Consider the following 18,462-nt stretch of genomic DNA (forward strand, 5'->3'; position numbering starts at 1 on the left):
CATTATCTCTAGCGCTTAGGCCTTCGGAGGGACAATGAGATGATTTCGAGGGGTGTGAAGACGTAGCAAAGTACTTCGGGGAGTATGACAGGATTCTTAACTTCATTGCTGCTGTGGGACGCTGAACTCTAACTATCCACTAATGTTGTAGGATATATCTATCTGTCTCCAGTTTTTTAAAAGCCTCACTCATATCATCACCCTGACCCGACAGCGATAGTACCTCTGACATACGCGGAAATACTGTTCCAATGAATACCACTGATGATCGTTTCGCACTCTGTCATAGAGTCTTAGGAAAATTGCCGAAGTGTTCTCTTTCCTGGAGACTTGTCGACACCAACTTTATTGCCTGCAATACTTTGGCGCAATCGCAAAAGTAACGTTGGTGTTATCAGTGAGCCTCTGAATTCTGTTAGTCTAGTTGGTTTACGAAAAATTACTATTTTGTTTCGAGATGTTGAATAACTTTATATCCCTACTCTGCAAGGATGCGGTAGTGGCCGTGACATATTCGCCATAAGTGGACAATACAGGCCACTAACGATCTGCTAAAATATGAAGAAGACCTAGTAACCTTAGTTCCAATGGTACTAAATACACATCCACCTGCTAGTCGCTCATGATATTTAATATTGAGGGAGGTTGGAAAGGTATACCGTTCAACAATGAAGGTAAACCCCATGTCCCGGAGGCAAGTCCACCCATATCCTTGCTATGTGCTCCGAGATCAACGGGGCATTTACGCCCCGATACAGCATCTGTTGGTGGACCCAAATGGACTACCAATTAGTCTAGCTAGCAACAGTCCCATGGTAATCTACCTTCCCTACAAGTAGCCGGAATTGACGACGCGAATGAAGCAGGCCGCCACCTGAGCTGAAGTTATACATTGGATTTTTTCCACGTCAAATACCTTGTAGCTCCACGACTACAGGCCTTTAACAGATGGTCTATGAGGTTATGATGATGTTGAGTGAAAGGAACATAGTACGTTGTTAAGCAGACGTGGCAGGAGGTTTTAGTTTCTCCCAATGCTATGTAATTGAAGCACATTAATTACTTTTGTTATCCCAAAAGAAAACATAATGCCTCACTCGGATATCTTATAGCTAGATCGAGCGGGCGAATATTTAATAGTCACATTTCTTGGATACTGATGCCACATCGGCTATGGTATCGCAAGACGCTGAACGTAGGCCCGAGGCCACTAGGTACCTCCGCGCAAATGCTGTGTATGTACCCACAATTTTTGAATTAGAAATACAAAGTCGGGGTCTACATATAAATGACGGTAAGCCACACACTAAATGAAATGGATCAAGTCATGGAGAAGTCAGAATATTCCGGCGGGGTATCAAAGCTAGCGATAGGCGATCCTTATAGCCAAGCTTATAGAGAGGTAACTATAATGTACTAAGAACATTGATTTACCTGTTAACTATTATTGATCATCAGTATTAGATACTTCTAAGTACTTTCTAGCCTGCGGCAGGCGGACATGATTCCCGCCACTAGGCACTAGCAGCTGATGCCCCGCTGTTTCCCAAATCAGACCAAGGAGGGGTCAGTTGCCAGTTAGTCCAACACGTGCAGGAGCTTCAGGAGCAACAAAGCTCGCCGGATTTTGTTCCTTTCTTTACATTCTTCAACTTTCAACTTTTGAGTCAATTCTTCAATCCCATCAATCTCCACGTTGTTATTCCCTGTCATTTTTTCAGCAAAGCACTAATATACCCATTGAAAAATGCCTCGAACTGCTATCTTCGTTATCGACATTCAGAACCATATCGCCGTTGATCCTACCTCTCGCGTCCCCCAGGCGGATCGCGTCATTAGAGCCTCTGAAGAGATCTTACAGACGGCTCGTTCCATCAAAGACTCCAATGAAAAGAGCAACAGTCCACTTATTGTTTTCATTCAGCACGAAGAGTCCGCAAATGACGGAGCCCTAGTAAAGGGGACTGGGCCCTGGGGGCTCGTCTTTAACCCCCGCGCGGATGTAGAGGGCGAAATTTTGGTTGCAAAGAAGACAGGTACGGTGCCCATTATGCTCGATGTCAATGGACATAGCTTAACGCATCATTGCATTCTACAGGGGACACATTCAAATCCAACCGCGACCTTGCGCAGAGGCTGCGCGACGCCAACGTCACCGAAATCGTCGCGTTCGGTCTGCAGAGCGATAAATGCGTTGAAGCAACATGTACCGGAGCACTGGCAGCTGGCTTCCACGTAACTGTGTTGGCTGGCGCACATTCTACCTACGATGCTGATGGAAAGACCGCCCAGGAGATCGAGCGTGAAGTTGAACTTCGCCTCTCGACACGTGGCGCTCGCGTTATCCGGTGGGAGAAATGGGTGGAAAAGCAACAGGTTGCCTGATTCACAGTCTTGTTGTTTTCGGTTTAGTTTACTTTTGTACATGTTAGAATTGCCAGGAACTTTGCCTGAAATGCGGGCTTCATCGAGATACACCATAATTGACATTATCATCGCCATTTCCTTTCCTTCATATCGAGCCCAGAACAGAACACGTACGCCACAGGGGCAGCCAAGCTGAGCAGGCCAAGTTGGAAGATCGGAGTATAGTTGCGCTTGGCGGGACTCGAATGAAGCATGTTGGAGGGGCAAGTAGGGTCTGGGCTCGGGATGCATGTCTGGGCGGGGAGACGCTATAGGCTCGCCCCACTTGCGCCCAGCTGATGTTCACCGATAGTCCAAAATAGTGTAGACCTGCGATCAGCCGATCCATCGGCAAACGGACATCGCAGTACCCGACATGGGGTGGTCATGTCACCTGACGGCTACGTACAAGGAAGATCAGGAAGATCAGCAAAATAGGGCAACGATCATACCCTGAGGCATATCTTCCTCCAGAGGTCATTTCTATCTCGGAACCACTACTCACTGAGTACAAAGCCTCCACTAGTTCGCTGCTATATAGCAGTAGAATACCTAGTCTTTCAGGTCCTGGTGTATGCTAATGCTAGAACTAGATACGGTATCCCCAACCATTATACGATTAGACAGTAGTGAGTACTTCAAAGACTGCTTGCTATCATTCTAGTGCATAAAACTGTAGCATACGTAAGAAGGTAGGCCTTAAAATGCACAGGCCTACGGAACCTGGAACTAAGAAATTCATAGAGGTCAAACTGCTGCAAACAATTGTATGGATATTCCAAAGTGCTCATTGACTTTGTCCGTGAACGCTTTGCAATCATCACAAGGAGCTTTATTGACCAATATGGCTGCCTTCGATAAAGTAGCCGGTAGCGGTGGTGCCTCAGCCATTCTGATCAGGTCTCGACGTCTCCATCGTCGCGTATCTAGTATCTCCAATTTGCATTCTAGCTTCTGCAATAATCGCGCGCGAGGACTAGCGTTCAGTCGGTTCAGTATCGCTTCAACAGCCCTGAGTTTTGCCTCCAGTTCCTGATACTCATCGTCTTTTCTGACGAGTTCTTCCGTTTTACACATGAGCTCGTACTTCAAGTCCCGCTTGCTTTTCCGGAGACGAGTCACTTCCCGTCCTCTCTCGGTGGTTGAATAGAACCTTTCAAACTCATCCTGTGTCCTTTCATATTCCTCTCCTAGTTTCGGATCCGGCAGGAGATCCCGTGGAAGGAAAACGTGGCGATCAATGAAATATGCTATCAACTGCTTTTCGGCGTGGCAGGCAATATCCTCATCATGGTCATGGGAAGGAAAATGATGACCCACTATGTTGGCAATGTAAGAGACATCATCTGTCCACTGGCGATCATCAACACTGAGAGTTTGCCCAGGAACTGTTGTCAATCGGCTTATAGCAGCAACAGACGGGAATTTTCCTCCTCTTTCTAGTCGCGCTACTGTCTCCTCCAATTCAGATACTATTAAATTCCCGGTTGAGTTGGGCTCTCCCATACTGGATGATGTGAAACTATAGGACCGAGACAACGATAACGTGGGTGGTTCTCCAAAAGCGGTCTTTGACTTTCGTCTCTCTGCGCTAAGTAGGCGAACAATTTCCCGGCGATCGAGTGCCGCTCTGGGAGTGTCCTCAAAATAGTCATCAGTACGATCGTTCCTTTCCTCTCGAAGTTCGTCATGCTCCTGAGCAAAATAAACTGCCAGTCGATTTTTGACGTCCCGGATATTGGTATCCGCACCGTGTTGTAGGAGTACTTTGACATTGTTCACCCGCCCAAAGAGCGCTGCCTCCATTAGAGCGCTCCTTCCGCCGTTATCAACAGAATTCACATCTGCTCCGTGTTCGATGAGAAGCGACAGCATCTCTGGGATACTCTCAGCTGCTGCGCGAATGAGGGTTGTTTTACCGTTGAAGGGAAACCGCCCTCGAACAAACAACTGAACCTCACTAGATGTCTCCAAGTATTCTTGAACCGCTTTAGTGTGCCCAGCAATACAGTCGCAGATAGACTGGACAATCCGTTTCTGTTTAAGTGGCTGGACGTCGCATCCTAAGTCAAGCGGGAAATCTCCTAAGTCGACGGTGACTAATTCTTTTGCATCTTCTGGGATATTCATAGTAATTTCTTCTTCGTCTGCTGCGGCGGTAGTAGCCTTAGCTAGATCAGCTGCCAGCTGATCAATATCGCCATCATCATCGCCCTCATCATTATCGCTGTCATTTAAAACACAGATATTGACGTATCTACCACGTTTCTTGTTGATTTCATAGGCTACCTCACCTTTCTCATTCATGGGGAAGCAGCAGAAGTATGTCTCGCATGTTTCGCAATGAGATTTTCTGAGATTGTTTGCCTGCCAATCCAACGAGTTGACCCGATGGCGATGAACTGCTTCGCAAAATGGACATCGTACATGGTAGCAGGTTGCGTTCCACCAGATCACATCAGCTCCTGGGAAAGTTCTCTCCATTGTGGGAGTAAGCTATTTTGTCGTTAACCGAGTCGACGAAGGTGTTTGGAGAGATAGCCTGATGGCTCGCACGAGTAGGGATTGATTGGAGGGACCAAAGAATTTCGAGTGAAGATAGATCAATACACCTGTCGCGAATGTCACGGAGACCTTCTATGTCAAGGATGCTCTAAAGGTATTTGAGCGGGGAAAGAGCGATTTCTCGTGACCAGAAGATTCAATACATCACCCCTGCGTGATTCTGTAAGATACCATATTACCATACGGTATATAAAACCAGACAAAGTAATCCTGGATGAAATTGAAGTCTTCACTTGTCCACACGTCGAAGTTGTGCCGAACTCTTGTCCCTTCCGATAGTCAGGTTGAGTCCTATTGATAGCGTAGGGGCTGTCTTCATCAATAGCAAGAAGGTCAATTTTAATCACATCGATGCTGCAGTGAAGGTTGAGTTGAATGCGCTCTGTTAGTTCGGTTTGCTGACCTTCTGAGGCAACTCTTAGTATAGATGTTCAGTCTGAGTTTCTCGAGTGACCCTTAGGCAACCGCCCTTCAACAAGAAGATAACCCTTCAAAATCATGTGTCATACTTCGGGTTTCGAGTCTGGCATAAGCGGATGATATTTCCACCATCAGATTCCGACATATGAGATCAAATATACGCCTAACACACGACATTGGGTCCGGAGATAAATGCCGGGACTTACCCATTAACTGGGAACAAGAAAGTCCAACAATAAGAGCTACTAATTGGCAGAGGTTTCTTGATGATAATGGTATAAGGAAGAAAAAAAGTACGCCTGGTTGGAAGAGGAATTGCTTCATTCCGATGCTCTCGCACATTATCCAAGAATCGTTTAGTCTGTGGTGACTCGCTACGATCACAGGGCAGCCAGTCTGTTGCCGCTTTCCATCCGGGTGTCAGATGGATGCTCGAGGGCGTCCCCTTCTAGAATTCTCAATGATTGAAATGAAGGCAAAGAGGCTACCGATAGTTGAGCAAAATCATCAGCTAATGATCAGTTCTCCTCGGTGCGGACAATAACTTGCCGAGTGTGAGGGATTAGAATGCTCAGAGGTAAGCCAGGGTGCACGAATAAATGTCCAACAGACGCTGCCACTGACAACCCCCAAGGTGACCAAGAGATATCTGTCACTTTTACCAAAGGCCGGTCTGGAAATCGCGACTTCGGGAGTGGGGTCTATACGAGATACTGAACTGATGGGAGATGAGACCCGTGGGGAACCACCAGGCCATGCAGCCAATTGATTGTCTCAAACCTGGCATCGGTGATTGCAAATATCCCTCATCAAGATAGATACTGTGCCCAGACCAAACACAGGATGTTGTTGAGGCCTTGAGATCTCCTCTCCGGAAGACGTCTTATCCGGCCTGCGAATCACAACATCACAACAGTGACGGGGTCCAAGCCCAGCAACTCCCCCCGCCTTTTCCCCACAAACACCCAATCTCCGCGTCTCCACAAAAACATGTTGGAAAAAGCTGGGGATAGGTCATGCACGGTGGGTTGTCCGAACTACCTAATTGATCATCTAATTGATTAGGCACTGCTGGCATTTCATGTGTGCAGCCAGAGAAAGGTACCTCTCCAAGTACCCGGAAAATAAGGGTGCTATGACCTCGGTCCTTCATTTCGGCTGTGGGGAGCTTCACCAACATCATTTCGCTCTCCTTGATAGCTGGCTGTGAGCCAATGAGTGAGCTTCTGCCGAAAGCTTCGCGTCACATGAGAGCGGATGACGCGGGCGTGTGGCAGCATACGGCATGACGGTTGGTCAGCGTGCATCTTATCGTGCCTTGAACAGAGCTCCTGAAAAAGCTTGTTCGGCCGATTTTTGCTTCATCCGTATACACCGGATGGTTATTTTGATAATGCTGGCCAGAACCGATGATAGTTCATTTGATCATCGTCGCTGACGTGACGAACTATCAAATGTGTCTACCTTTCCAAACCCGTGTGTTAGATGCCAAACCCAACAAACACCAGAACCGAGATCGCTGGACGGGCATTTTTCTGTAAGAGATTATGAGGCGGTCGCAACCGATCATAAACCGCAAGGGACTAGTCCCTGCTCGGTCATGTACACCCTTTGTGGACATGTACTCCGGCAACCCCCCGCAGCAGTGTGGAAATGTGCGGGGATCGAGTCTGTCGGGAATCGGCACTCAGAGGACCGGTCGACTCACAGAACCACAAGCGGTATCATGAAGATGATCCCCATAATTTCCCCACAAACTCAATCAATTTAACGGCACATCCGGATGACCGATGACGACGTTTTGCTTGCGACTCATGTGGCAAGAAGACTGCTCGACATATTAGGTGTCGGGATCTACGATATAAAATAAGGGGCGCATGTGTCCTTCTGTGGGTCAAGCAGACAGGCCCAGTTCTCATTTTCTTTTCATCTCTCGCTGGCAGATTCTGGCTACTGTTGACAGGATGCGCTCACCCGCTCGGGCTTCCATAGCCATCACAGCCCTTGCGGCATTGGCAAATGCTGCAACTCCTTCCACGTTGGCAGAGCTTTGCACTGATTCCGTCGTGAAGGCAGCTCTACCACCCTCTGAATTCATCCAAGGCATAACAATTGACTCGGACTCTGTGACGACCGAAGTCGTAACGAACAGCAGTTTCTCCAGCGACTTTTACCCAAGCGCCACGATTGACTATTGCAACGTCACATTCGCCTACTCCCACGATGGCATTGACGGTGACCAAGTTCTTTTGGAAATCTGGCTCCCCGCACCCACAGATTTCAAAAACCGCTGGCTCTCCACTGGCGGAGGTGGTTATGCAATCAACTCCGGAGACCAATCGTTGCCAGGTGGTGTCATGTATGGGGCCGCGTCAGGTATGACAGATGGCGGTTTTGGAGGATTCTCAAACAATGCGGACACGGCTATGCTGTTGGCCAATGGCACACTCAACTACGAGACGCTTTACATGTTTGCATACAAAGCGCATCGGGAGCTTAGCTTGCTTGGAAAGGCCCTGACCCGGAATGTTTACGGGATGAGCGACAGCGATAAGCTGTATGCGTATTATCAAGGCTGCTCTGAAGGAGGCCGCGAAGGTTGGAGTCAAGTGCAGCGATTCGGCGATGAATGGGACGGAGCCATCATTGGCGCTCCAGCATTCCGCTGGTCCTTCCAACAGACTCAACATCTCTATTCCAACATCGTCGAGAAGACACTGGATTACTACCCACCCCCCTGTGAGCTGGACAAGATCGTCAACGAGACCATCGCTGCCTGTGATGCCATGGACGGAAAGGTAGATTGGGTGGTTGCACGGACCGATCTCTGCTTGCTCGACTTTGACATTAGCACAATCGAGGGTAAGCCCTACTCGTGCGCTGCATCCAGGGGCACCCCTGCACAGAATGGCACGGTCTCCGCCAAGGGTATCGAAGTCGCGAAAACCATCATCAATGGATTGCATGACTCCCAAGGTCGCCGTGTCTACTTTTCCTACCAGCCTACAGCCGCCTTCGATGATGCCGAGACGCAATACAACTCCACAACAGGCCAATGGGGACTCGATATCGATCAGCTTGGAGGCGAATACATTGCTCTCTTGGTAGACAAGAATGCCACTACACTGGACAGCCTGGATGGAATTACCTATGACACGCTCAAGGACTGGATGATCTCCGGCTTGCAGGAATACTACAGCACCTTGCAGACCACATGGCCGGACCTCACGCCCTTCCACAATGCTGGAGGTAAAGTCATCCATTACCATGGTGATGCCGACTTCAGTATTCCCACCGCCGCATCCATCCGCTATTGGGAATCAGTACGCAGCATTATGTACCCCAATCAGGACTATAACTCCAGTGCTGAGGCGCTCAATGAGTGGTATCGCCTGTACACTGTCCCAGGAGCGGGTCATTGTGCGACCAACGATGCTATGCCTAACGGCCCCTTCCCACAGACGAACATGGCTGTGATGATTGACTGGGTGGAGAACGGAGTAGTGCCTACAACGCTGAATGCGACCGTGCTCCAGGGAGAGAATGAAGGACAGAACCAGCAGCTCTGTGCTTGGCCACTGCGACCCTTGTGGACCAACAATGGCACCACCATGGAGTGCGTGTATAACCAGCGTTCAATTGACAGCTGGCATTATGACTTGGATGCGGTTCCCATGCCTGTGTACTAGGGGCTGTTTATTCGAAGGGGGCCAGCTTGATTTGTACATAAGATCGTTTGTCAATATAGCCGGACTGAATGGAGGCTACTTTTCGTTTCCCAAATACATATCTGAAGTCTTGATCCTTTCCTCTCTCGTTGTTTCGATTGTCAAAGTCCGGGGTATGTAAACAGTGTAGCCAACAACCTTTGGCCGGGACTCCAAGTACTTTCTACCTACTGGAAGGAACAGTTTCCACCTCGGGACGTATAAGTGTTGACTACTTACCATTCCCATCTTCATCCTCATATCCAAAAGCATGACAGACCAGTCGCATATCAGATCACACCCGGCTCATGCTAAATCACAAAGCAGAGAATTTCTCATACTATAATACTACGATATACTGAAGAAAAGGAGATCCATATAAAGTCATTGGTAGTATGAAATATATGGAAACTGGAAATACGGGTCACCCCCAATCCAATAATGATCCACCAACTTGAACCCCCCAGGTACTGCCCTTTGAAACATCCCACTCGGATCATACTTTCGACTAACCTCCTGAAGCCGTTGCTTATTTCGAGGCCCGTAAGATCCAATGGGGTCTTGAAAGTCAGATGAATAGTTCATCAGTTTAAAACGAGACCCCGTCCCACGCGAAACAGCCTCGTCCTCAATCCTCCCTAGCAACAACTTCATCGAATCCAATACCACTCCATCTTGCTCCTTATTATCCCAATACGCCAGCAACAATATTCCTATCAACGGCCCATCCGCCCGATGCAACCCCAAGACATTCCCTCCCAATTCCTTCGACTTCCTCATCAACGATACAGGATACGGCTGGAACGACATCGACAGCCGCAGTCCCTTCGTGAACCTCACCGGATCCACCACCTCAAAGAACTCACGAAATATTTTCAACAGTGTGTCCTCATCTGCTTTCACTGTCGTGTTCATATACGCACACCTTGTTTGCCTCCGATCCCTCTTTTTCACATCTGGTTTCTGACTCCAACTCTCCATCTCCACACCAGGACCCGGACTATGACGCTGCTGCACAGACGCCACAGCCTCCGGAACCGACACCATCCCCACGTTCCGCAACTCTTGCACCTCATACGACATTTCCATTAACGGTCGGAGGGCTTTTGGAACCGCCCTTGCACGAGTATAGTACAACTTATTCTCACACAAGTACCCCCATTCACGTTGATACACAATGGTCGCTCGCAGATACATATCGCACACATGCTGCGACGTTTGTAGGACCTTCATCAGCGCTTTGATCTGAAGTGGGAACCCACAGCACTCATACCAGAGGCTTCCTCCAAATAAAGAGCCCTGAGGAAATGTCCGCATATCATACCGAGTGACGATTCCAAAGTTGTTGCCTCCGCCGCGCAGAGCCTGCCAGAGATCCGAATTGGTTTTCGGGTTGGCATTCACAATTGTCCCGTTGGCAAGCACAACCTGAAAATTGACGACATTGTCGCAGACGAAGCCTTCGCGAGATGAGAAGAGTGATAATCCACCTGGTTGGAGTTAGTCGCTATCATCATTCATGAAAAAAAGAAAAGAGAGGAGCGAACATACCGCCTAACGCAATACCCCCAATTCCACTTTCCGTCGAGAGCGGCCCTGCAACCGCTAACCCGTGGTTCGCTAGGAAATCATATACATTTCCCCATCGCTCCCCGGCCTTGATCCTTACAATTCCTTCCCGAAGCTCAATTCCCTGGAGCAGTTTCAGATCGACCGTGATCCCGTTATCGAGATTCGCACATGCATGTGTTGTCTGTTGACCTCCACTCCGGACAGCGAACCTGATTTCCTCTCGATCAGTGAAAGGCTTGACGATGCTCAGGAAGCGCGACACGTCTGTGGTATTTCGCGGACAGAAGATGCATCCCGGTTCAAATTCGCTTTCTGTGGCTGAGCTGTGGGAGTCGTTGAGGTTTTCGTAGGCAGATTGGCCGGGGGCGAGGACGAACCTTTCGGAGAATATATCCTTAAGGGCCGTTTTTAAGAGAAACACCGTCATTTTTGCTGTCCTTGGTAAGTTGATTGGATTGGATGATAGGGTTGTTAGATCGGGAAGGGTGGGTTTTGATGGCCTAATGCATCTGTTTGCTGCTGTGTAACATCCATTTCTGGGAGTTGAATGGGACTGTGGCTGGCTATATATTCAGCTACCAGTTTGAGGGGCGATCTTTCGTATACTACGGATGGAAGAAGCCTTGACTTGTTAGGGTGTCCCCTATTGTTGGTGAAACTTGACCTCATGAAATGAATTGAATAGTGATCAGATGGCCAAGTACAACTCAGAGCGTATATCTCGTGTTGTACGCAGCGCATACTGTTGAGTATCTTTTTGGGAACGGCCCGATTACAAGACAAAGACGTGGCCCTCAAGGCCTATTTATTACCCAATATAAGAAACATAGCGATGTCAGATGACTCATTTGATCTACAATGAGCACAATACTTTGGACTCTTTATATATAATATGTTCCTTTATCATTCCTAATCCCAAATGCTAATTCCCGCCCCTTGCTATGCCCCGCAGATGTAACGGATCTATCCGTCCCTCACCATTTATTGTGCGCTTTGTTGCTAAATTGAGCTTGAACTTTGGTAAGGTATTACACAGATCGAGAATGTAGTAGCAAGATAGAAAGAACAGCAGCCACTATGTCTTCAATCAGGGTGATAGTTCCCGAGCCAGTGATAAAGACAGCGGTTCGATTACTACTTTGGCTGGAATCCAGGTAGTACTGTGGAACATATAAGCCCAATCCAACATGGTATGAAACTTGTGAAAATTATCGTGACCAGTCTCACATCAGAGACTCGGTTGATATTGTAGGGTCCATAACTATGTAGAATAGCGAATGAGCTTGCCGTCATTTACCCACGCTAATGTACTTGATCCATTCGTCCAGTAAAACGATTTTCAATGGACAAGAATAAATATTGAAACCCTTTAATCTTGGACTGTCCGGCATTTACTTGACCTGGAAGTCCTGGATCGCAGTCAGGTGATTTATTCGGTAAAGGATCAGCCTGGTTAGTCGCTTTCTCGGGCCTTATCCCAGTACACACATTTGCTTGCGCATCAAGCAACATCGGATAAGCAGTATTGACTGTCCGCTCTACAATAGTCCGAGCGAGGGCGACGGATATCAAAATGAACATTTCGGAAGTACTGTTGCAGGTTTAAACCTGCCGAAATAACCATGTAGATCATGATGAGGAACATATGCTTGTCGCAGTTCTCGTTAAAAGCATTGACCATTTCATGTTTTTCCTTGCGGTCGAGCTCCAAGTAAAGCATCATACAGTCGAAGCCTGCAGATCTTAAGGGTCGTGTACACATAAACCTTCTTAGCCGTAGTGAGCGGAAGGTAAAAGTCTTGTCGACGCTAGCAACTAACCGCGAGGTAGGGTGTCGCAAGCAGTACGCTTCCTTGAGAGTCACAGCATCATGTTGCCCCCCCAATCCGATAGGTGGGAATTACAGTATGGCAGAATTAGATGAATTGTATGCCTATTCGTGCTGGAGGTTAGATCAGGGTTAAATAGTTATTACCCGATGGTGCTGTTCTTCGAATGCGTAGGGAGGATAATCTCTGGCGATAACTCCACTTAGAACCAAGCACCCGATCAACGAGGGAAAAATGAGCGTATATTCCCAATTCGAAAACTCCCCAGCGCTTCTGAACCACCGGGTACTCTGTCACTTATTAAGAATATTCAATGTAAACTTCCCTCTCATTCCCTTTGGAAGGATATAACAACACGTTATGGCGTTGTGCAAAGCGTGCCGCGGAGCCAAGTTTTGATTCAGTTTCATTTATATTTCCGTATTTGCTCAGAGTGTACACATGATGCAAACATTTGCCCAGGCGCATTCCTCAGTGGGTAGATCTATGATGCGGTCGGGTACGGCCAGAGCCATGGTCCTGCGGACCATTAGACGCCCTGGCACGTGTCGCATGAGGGTTGCACTCTGAGTATATTAAACAGTCTGTGACAGGATCTAGTAACAGAAAGAGTCGGATGGGAGGATAAGAATCTCGACGTTGACATGTATTAGCTATAAACATCGAAGATGTGTGTCCATAAATGTGTATGTGAGACCACAGGATGGTGAGGTGTGTAGTTGTTGTCTGGCTCGTTCATTTTGTATCATGGGAATCAACGATAAGCCCGTTAAATCTATAATGATCATTCTCGTGACTGAAAAAAGAAGTACAGGAAGCTACTAATTTAGGGCAGAGTATAGCAAGGCCTGCAATACCAATACCAGTCTGCGTTGACCTGCAGACAGTTTTCATTTCTCCAGCAGATTGTTCCTGTGTATAATGAGCACTAGTCATCCCATATAGGCTAAGAAGTCAATGTCAAGATAAATACTATTAGAGAAGTGAGGGCGCGCAAAGGTAAGGAAGATGAGGTTGGAAGGCCACTTATATAGTTCTTCGTCCTCCAGGAGAAGCCCTTCACTCGAAAGCAGCGATTCCCTTGTTACCTTGGATGCTATCTGGTTCACCATTCCAATACCTCTGTGAAGCTGGGGGAAAGAGAAACCACCCTGTGGTCCTACGATGCGTTGACTGGTATGCAATGGTGAATCTGGAAGCTGATGAATAGTGGAAGTGAAAGCCGCGGTGTATTGCCTTCTACAGTAAAGCTTAGTGGATAATAATAAGCCTCCTTTCCCCCCTGGAACCATTACCTTTTCTATGTGGGAAATCTAGGTTTGAGCCTGAAACCGACATTGCTGCCTGAGGGAACTATGAACTCCGCCCGAAAGGGGTCAGTAAGCTGGGAAATCACCAGACACGCAGTCTCTACGAAATCCTGTTTTAATGCTAGCTTGAGAGTTTTATTTGCCCAATGGCCGCTGATCACCGGCGTAGGGTCTGATGGTACAAGTGCCATTAGCCCATTGAGCGTCTTGCTGCAACGGCACGTCGTAACAGGTTGCCTTACAGATGGGTTCGGGCCGGCGATAGTTACTCGCGGTGTTTCCTCTATTTCCTTGCGAACCTGGGCTAACAGTCTGTTGATAGTTGTATTGTCCCTCTCGGCTGGGTTGTCAAGACCAGTCCCTGCAGATTGTAACACAATAAGCAACGATGGGGGGCCTGATTTGAATAAGCATGAACCCTGCATAAGGGTGCTCGCAGTTGCAGACGGTAGCATGTAAGCACCACTTTCATTGGCTCTTTGAGAATTGTCAATAATACTACGCTTATAGGGCTGGAATCGCTGACTGCAGGGACTAGACAGGCGCCTGACTTTGGTGCGTGAGGCTGTAGTGACTGCTGAGTGGGAGCACTGTCATGGTCACCAGCTTGAGATTTCATTTGAATGATGTTTTCGAACATGATAAATCTGGAAGGGAATGGTTGTATACTAATTAATTAAGCCATATGCCCACATAGTGTTGAACCAACAAAGATGGGAGCTTCTCTCCATTGTGCTTTTGAATACATTAAATGTCTCACTAGGTTACACTACAAAAAGAAATTATCCTCGTATTTCGAGTGGACCCTGCATGATGGTCTGATGGGGTAACAATGTTCCCCTGTCCAAACACATCTAATAGGCGCTTAGGAAGAGTGTCAGGCGTCCAACTAGGCGTGCTACAATGTATCGATTGACCCTTCTGTTTCAGTTACTTATCAATATGGAGACATACGGATTGGTGAGAACTGAAGTCGAAGAGCTTTGGTGTATAAGAATGAGAACGAATCCCTCCCTATCCTGAGTCTTCATCCCATTCTTCATCGAACAGTATCTGGCTCTAGCTCTGATTATAATTCTACAAGGCTCATTTCTCTTCAAACTCATACATCATCGTCATCATGGTCAAGACCGCCCTTCTCCCTCTCGCTCTCCTTGCTGCACTGGCTCCCTTTGCCGCCGCAAGGAACTGCAAGACTGGGCTTAACTATTGTGGATGGAACCTCTTGAACATTGGTATGTGAACTGGCCTCTTCCATCCAGCCTTCACGTCCCTGATGAGGCCCTCTTGATAGGCAAGTACGGGGCCCAGGTCAATGGCGCCCTCGATGCTGCCCACCAGCCGACCGACGATGCCCATATTCGTGAATCCCTCTTCCACTGCAACGGTGGCGACAATGGCGATATCTCTTTCATCACATACTGCGGTGGTGGCTGCAAGGATGGCGGCAAGGACCGCAGCGACTACTGCTAAAAAAAAAGGCTGTGGATTGGTACCTGACTTCTGACTGGTGGTGCGATATGGATGCGGCCATTGTACTTTATCTCCTTCACCACCGTATTCAACATACGGTATAGTGGGGTCCTAGTCTCTAGAAAGAAAATGCAACTTCTGGGGGTTGAGCATGGTTGCTTCCTAACATAGATAAAATATACCATGCATGATAGGACAAAATTCACAGGTCCAGGTCCCCATATTACAAAGGAAACAGCGTTCATTTGAAGAAGTCGATATATTTCAGCTGGAACAATTACTGGATGTTCATCACGGAAAATGTTGTGGTCGCGACAAATAATGCAAGTCGGTCAGCAACATGATACAATGGATAATGGATCGTGTTGCTTGATTTTGAGCTCAACCATATTCTTTCGATACCATCTTACAATAGGCCTGCTTACAACAATCAAGAACCGATAACAGCCAAAGTTCGGCGTTGTCAACAAATAATATGGCGGGACCTGAAGACTCTGCCCCACCAGCCATGCCCTACTTGGTCCCCGACTTCGAATCGTTAACTTTAGCCTCCGCCTCTACGCTTCTCCCCGGCTCATCCGACGGAAATATCTCCCCAATCTCACCAATTATTAGCCAAAAGACTCATCCGCACCCACATTGACTCATGTCGGCAATTCTCCTGTGCTCCACTCTCCCAATGTAAGCAATTAACCCCGTAGTCGTATAAGTAGTCTCGTATCCCACCGAGCCAAGAATCCTCCATACAAAACTTATCCAAATCAAATAAAATAACCCCAAGAAATGCCATTCATAATCCGCTATGCCACCGAGCAAGATGCTCCCCACCTTGCCAACATCAATGTAGTCAGCTTCAACCACCAGGCACTATGGTCCGCGTTGTTCCCAAACGTCGACGTTTCCGGAACTTTGCCACTCAAAACAGCCCGTTGTCTAGACAAGCTCAGATCGCCGGAAGTGCATGTTGTGGTAGCCGTTGATGATGATTCGGGCAAAGTTATTGGGTACTCTCGATGGTTGTTTCCGAAGGATTACGAAACGAGCGTTGTCGAATTGTCCTCTGCGGGCTTAGATGCACTAGCGGCTCATGACGATGGAAAAGCGTACCCAGAAGGTCTCAATATGGAGGCTTATCAAGCGTTTAAGGATCTCCTGGCTGATTTGCAGCGGGCACATTTTGAGGAGGGTGATATCAGTATGTTGAATACTCGCTCTTATATTTATCATTGCGGTACTTGAAAGATTGGCTGTATTCGTGTACTGACTACAGCAGTGTTGGAATTCCTTGCTACTTTGCCGGAAGCTCAAGGTAATGGTGTTGGAACGGCATTGTTGAAATGGGGTATTGAGCGTGCTGATGCAAGAAATGCTCGAGTGTATTTGGAGGCTACAAAGGATGGATATCCGCTTTATTGGAAGCATGGGTGGCGGGATCTGCAGGTGGCAGGGTTGGATTTCGCGAAGTATGGGAGCACAGGGTCGCAGGAATAGGTTGCTATGCGGAGGGATAGGAGGAAGCCTGTTGCTGGATGAGATTATTTCGTTCAAGCTTGTTCTTTGTTCTGTTTAGACTACCGATGACGGATAATACTCAAGTAATAGATCTCAGGCATTGGAGATACATTAATGGATGATCATTGAATATATGGAACTACTATAAGAGATGATCTCAACTCCACACCTATTGTATACGTATACTGGTCACAGGTTCTGGGATTCTCATTAGAAACACTCGTGTGGGGGACTGAGGAAGCCTATCAATTTGTAATGTACCAAAAGCAGGTGCGGTCCTTTTTTGGCATAATACCTAGGGCCTCCGAAATTTTTAATCAGCCTGCGGTGACTCGATATATGAGTATGAGAGGAGAGAGAAGATAGGACCAGTATGAGTACAACTTCAACTTCGGCCCCAATATACTCGGAATCTGCTGTTCGAACTCATAGGGTGAATTTCAATTTTATAGACCTCGCATGTTACAGCCATTTACTAATATACTGCATGGCTATGCTCTAGTTTGATTTCACTTCATCTCCAGTCCTAGGGGGTGAATTCCATATTCACCATGGCAAAAGGCTTCAATCAGGACATTAACCACCTGCGTTCCTCAACTCGAGCCATTCCCTGTCTCTTGGTCGTTCCTTTTATAAATAACCCCCTCTGCTTTTGTCTCTCATCTTCCCATTTCGTTATCCACTCATAAATTATCTTATTCTGACTATGAGTATACTAGAGATATCTTTTTCCTGGTAAGGTATCCTTGCAATTCTATCGTCTTCAATGGTCGAAGGAGACGTATAGTCTGTGTTTACTAGCAGACAATCTTCTATATGGTATTCAATGATATCTCATTTATGTCATATTGAGCATCACTATCTTAAGCTGAAGCGCAAACCGTGTCATCTTGCTGCAGCAATATCTCGGTTTGGCAGTATGCGCGACGAAGAATGGGAGCATTGGGGAAATGCGGATTCTGCATGCAGGAGGCCTAGGAACTCGTCTTGTTTGTAAACGAACTCGAAAAGGCAGCATACAAACATATGACTTTTGATGATTAAACAATCACCAACATAAAACGTCAGATGCTCCCAGAAGATGCCTCTCATGAGGCTATACTCTAACTGATCCGCAGAATACTGGAAAATATCTCGGAAGCCTAGGAGAAAGGCATGGGAATTGTCTTGTCTATGGCTCGCCGTTCAACTCCAATGCGCCAAGCTCAGCATATCCCGAGGCCTGGCCAAATTTGTTCATTTATACTTATAATCTATACATATAATAATGTATCGATGTCGGAAAGCAGACTGTCTTTTTCCGGCATATGCGTTATTGAGTATCTAGCGCTTATATCTCTCTTCTATAAGAAACGAGGAATTTGTGAATGATGGTAAGTCTTCTAAGAGCGCATAGTTTGCATATACTGACGGGAGAACAGTCATTCCTGCTTTATATGGCATGACCGCAATTCGAACACAGATGTATACTGCAGTGTCCTGCCCAACCGCTGTGCGGAGACCTATCCATATGGAGGAGAACCGAAGCCTCTAGATCACGACATCTGTGGAAGTGGCGCACAACTTTCTGCAGTATTATGCCTGGTGGACGAAAGATGAAGTAAAACCTTCCCACGCCTATTCTATAGGGCGCTACCTTATATGTTTAAAGCTATGCTGATATATCAC

General features: G+C 47.3%; 6 protein-coding genes across 6 annotated transcripts; 4 read left to right on the forward strand and 2 right to left on the reverse strand.

The window, feature by feature from the left end:
* Window positions 1-1,747: 1,747 nt before the first annotated feature.
* Window positions 1,748-2,385, forward strand: AtWU_02920 (isochorismatase hydrolase; the record flags this gene model as incomplete). The annotated part of the gene is made up of 2 exons (XM_035498033.1): window positions 1,748-2,036; window positions 2,099-2,385. The coding sequence occupies 2 exons, from the start codon at window positions 1,748-1,750 to the stop codon at window positions 2,383-2,385; spliced, it is 576 nt and encodes a 191-aa protein (XP_035353926.1).
* A 768-nt stretch (window positions 2,386-3,153) lies between these two features.
* AtWU_02921 (ankyrin repeat domain-containing protein) lies at window positions 3,154-4,890 on the reverse strand (the record flags this gene model as incomplete). The annotated part of the gene is made up of 1 exon (XM_035498034.1): window positions 3,154-4,890. One exon carries the CDS (start codon window positions 4,888-4,890, stop codon window positions 3,154-3,156), a length of 1,737 nt encoding a protein of 578 aa, XP_035353927.1.
* Window positions 4,891-7,355: 2,465 nt separating this feature from the next.
* AtWU_02922 (putative tannase) lies at window positions 7,356-9,080 on the forward strand (the record flags this gene model as incomplete). Its single annotated transcript, XM_035498035.1, has 1 exon — window positions 7,356-9,080. The coding sequence occupies one exon, from the start codon at window positions 7,356-7,358 to the stop codon at window positions 9,078-9,080; it is 1,725 nt and encodes a 574-aa protein (XP_035353928.1).
* Window positions 9,081-9,482: 402 nt separating this feature from the next.
* On the reverse strand, window positions 9,483-11,097 carry AtWU_02923 (FAD-binding oxidoreductase; the record flags this gene model as incomplete). The annotated part of the gene is made up of 2 exons (XM_035498036.1): window positions 9,483-10,588; window positions 10,650-11,097. The coding sequence occupies 2 exons, from the start codon at window positions 11,095-11,097 to the stop codon at window positions 9,483-9,485; spliced, it is 1,554 nt and encodes a 517-aa protein (XP_035353929.1).
* A 3,832-nt stretch (window positions 11,098-14,929) lies between these two features.
* AtWU_02924 (FAD binding domain family protein) lies at window positions 14,930-15,282 on the forward strand (the record flags this gene model as incomplete). Its single annotated transcript, XM_035498037.1, has 2 exons — window positions 14,930-15,044; window positions 15,104-15,282. 2 exons carry the CDS (start codon window positions 14,930-14,932, stop codon window positions 15,280-15,282), a joined length of 294 nt encoding a protein of 97 aa, XP_035353930.1.
* A 783-nt stretch (window positions 15,283-16,065) lies between these two features.
* Window positions 16,066-16,773, forward strand: AtWU_02925 (GNAT family N-acetyltransferase; the record flags this gene model as incomplete). Its single annotated transcript, XM_035498038.1, has 2 exons — window positions 16,066-16,477; window positions 16,556-16,773. The coding sequence occupies 2 exons, from the start codon at window positions 16,066-16,068 to the stop codon at window positions 16,771-16,773; spliced, it is 630 nt and encodes a 209-aa protein (XP_035353931.1).
* Between the last annotated feature and the right edge of the window lie 1,689 nt (window positions 16,774-18,462).

This window comes from Aspergillus tubingensis, assembly GCF_013340325.1.
Source record: "Aspergillus tubingensis WU-2223L DNA, scaffold_4, whole genome shotgun sequence".
NCBI lineage: Eukaryota > Fungi > Ascomycota > Eurotiomycetes > Eurotiales > Aspergillaceae > Aspergillus > Aspergillus tubingensis.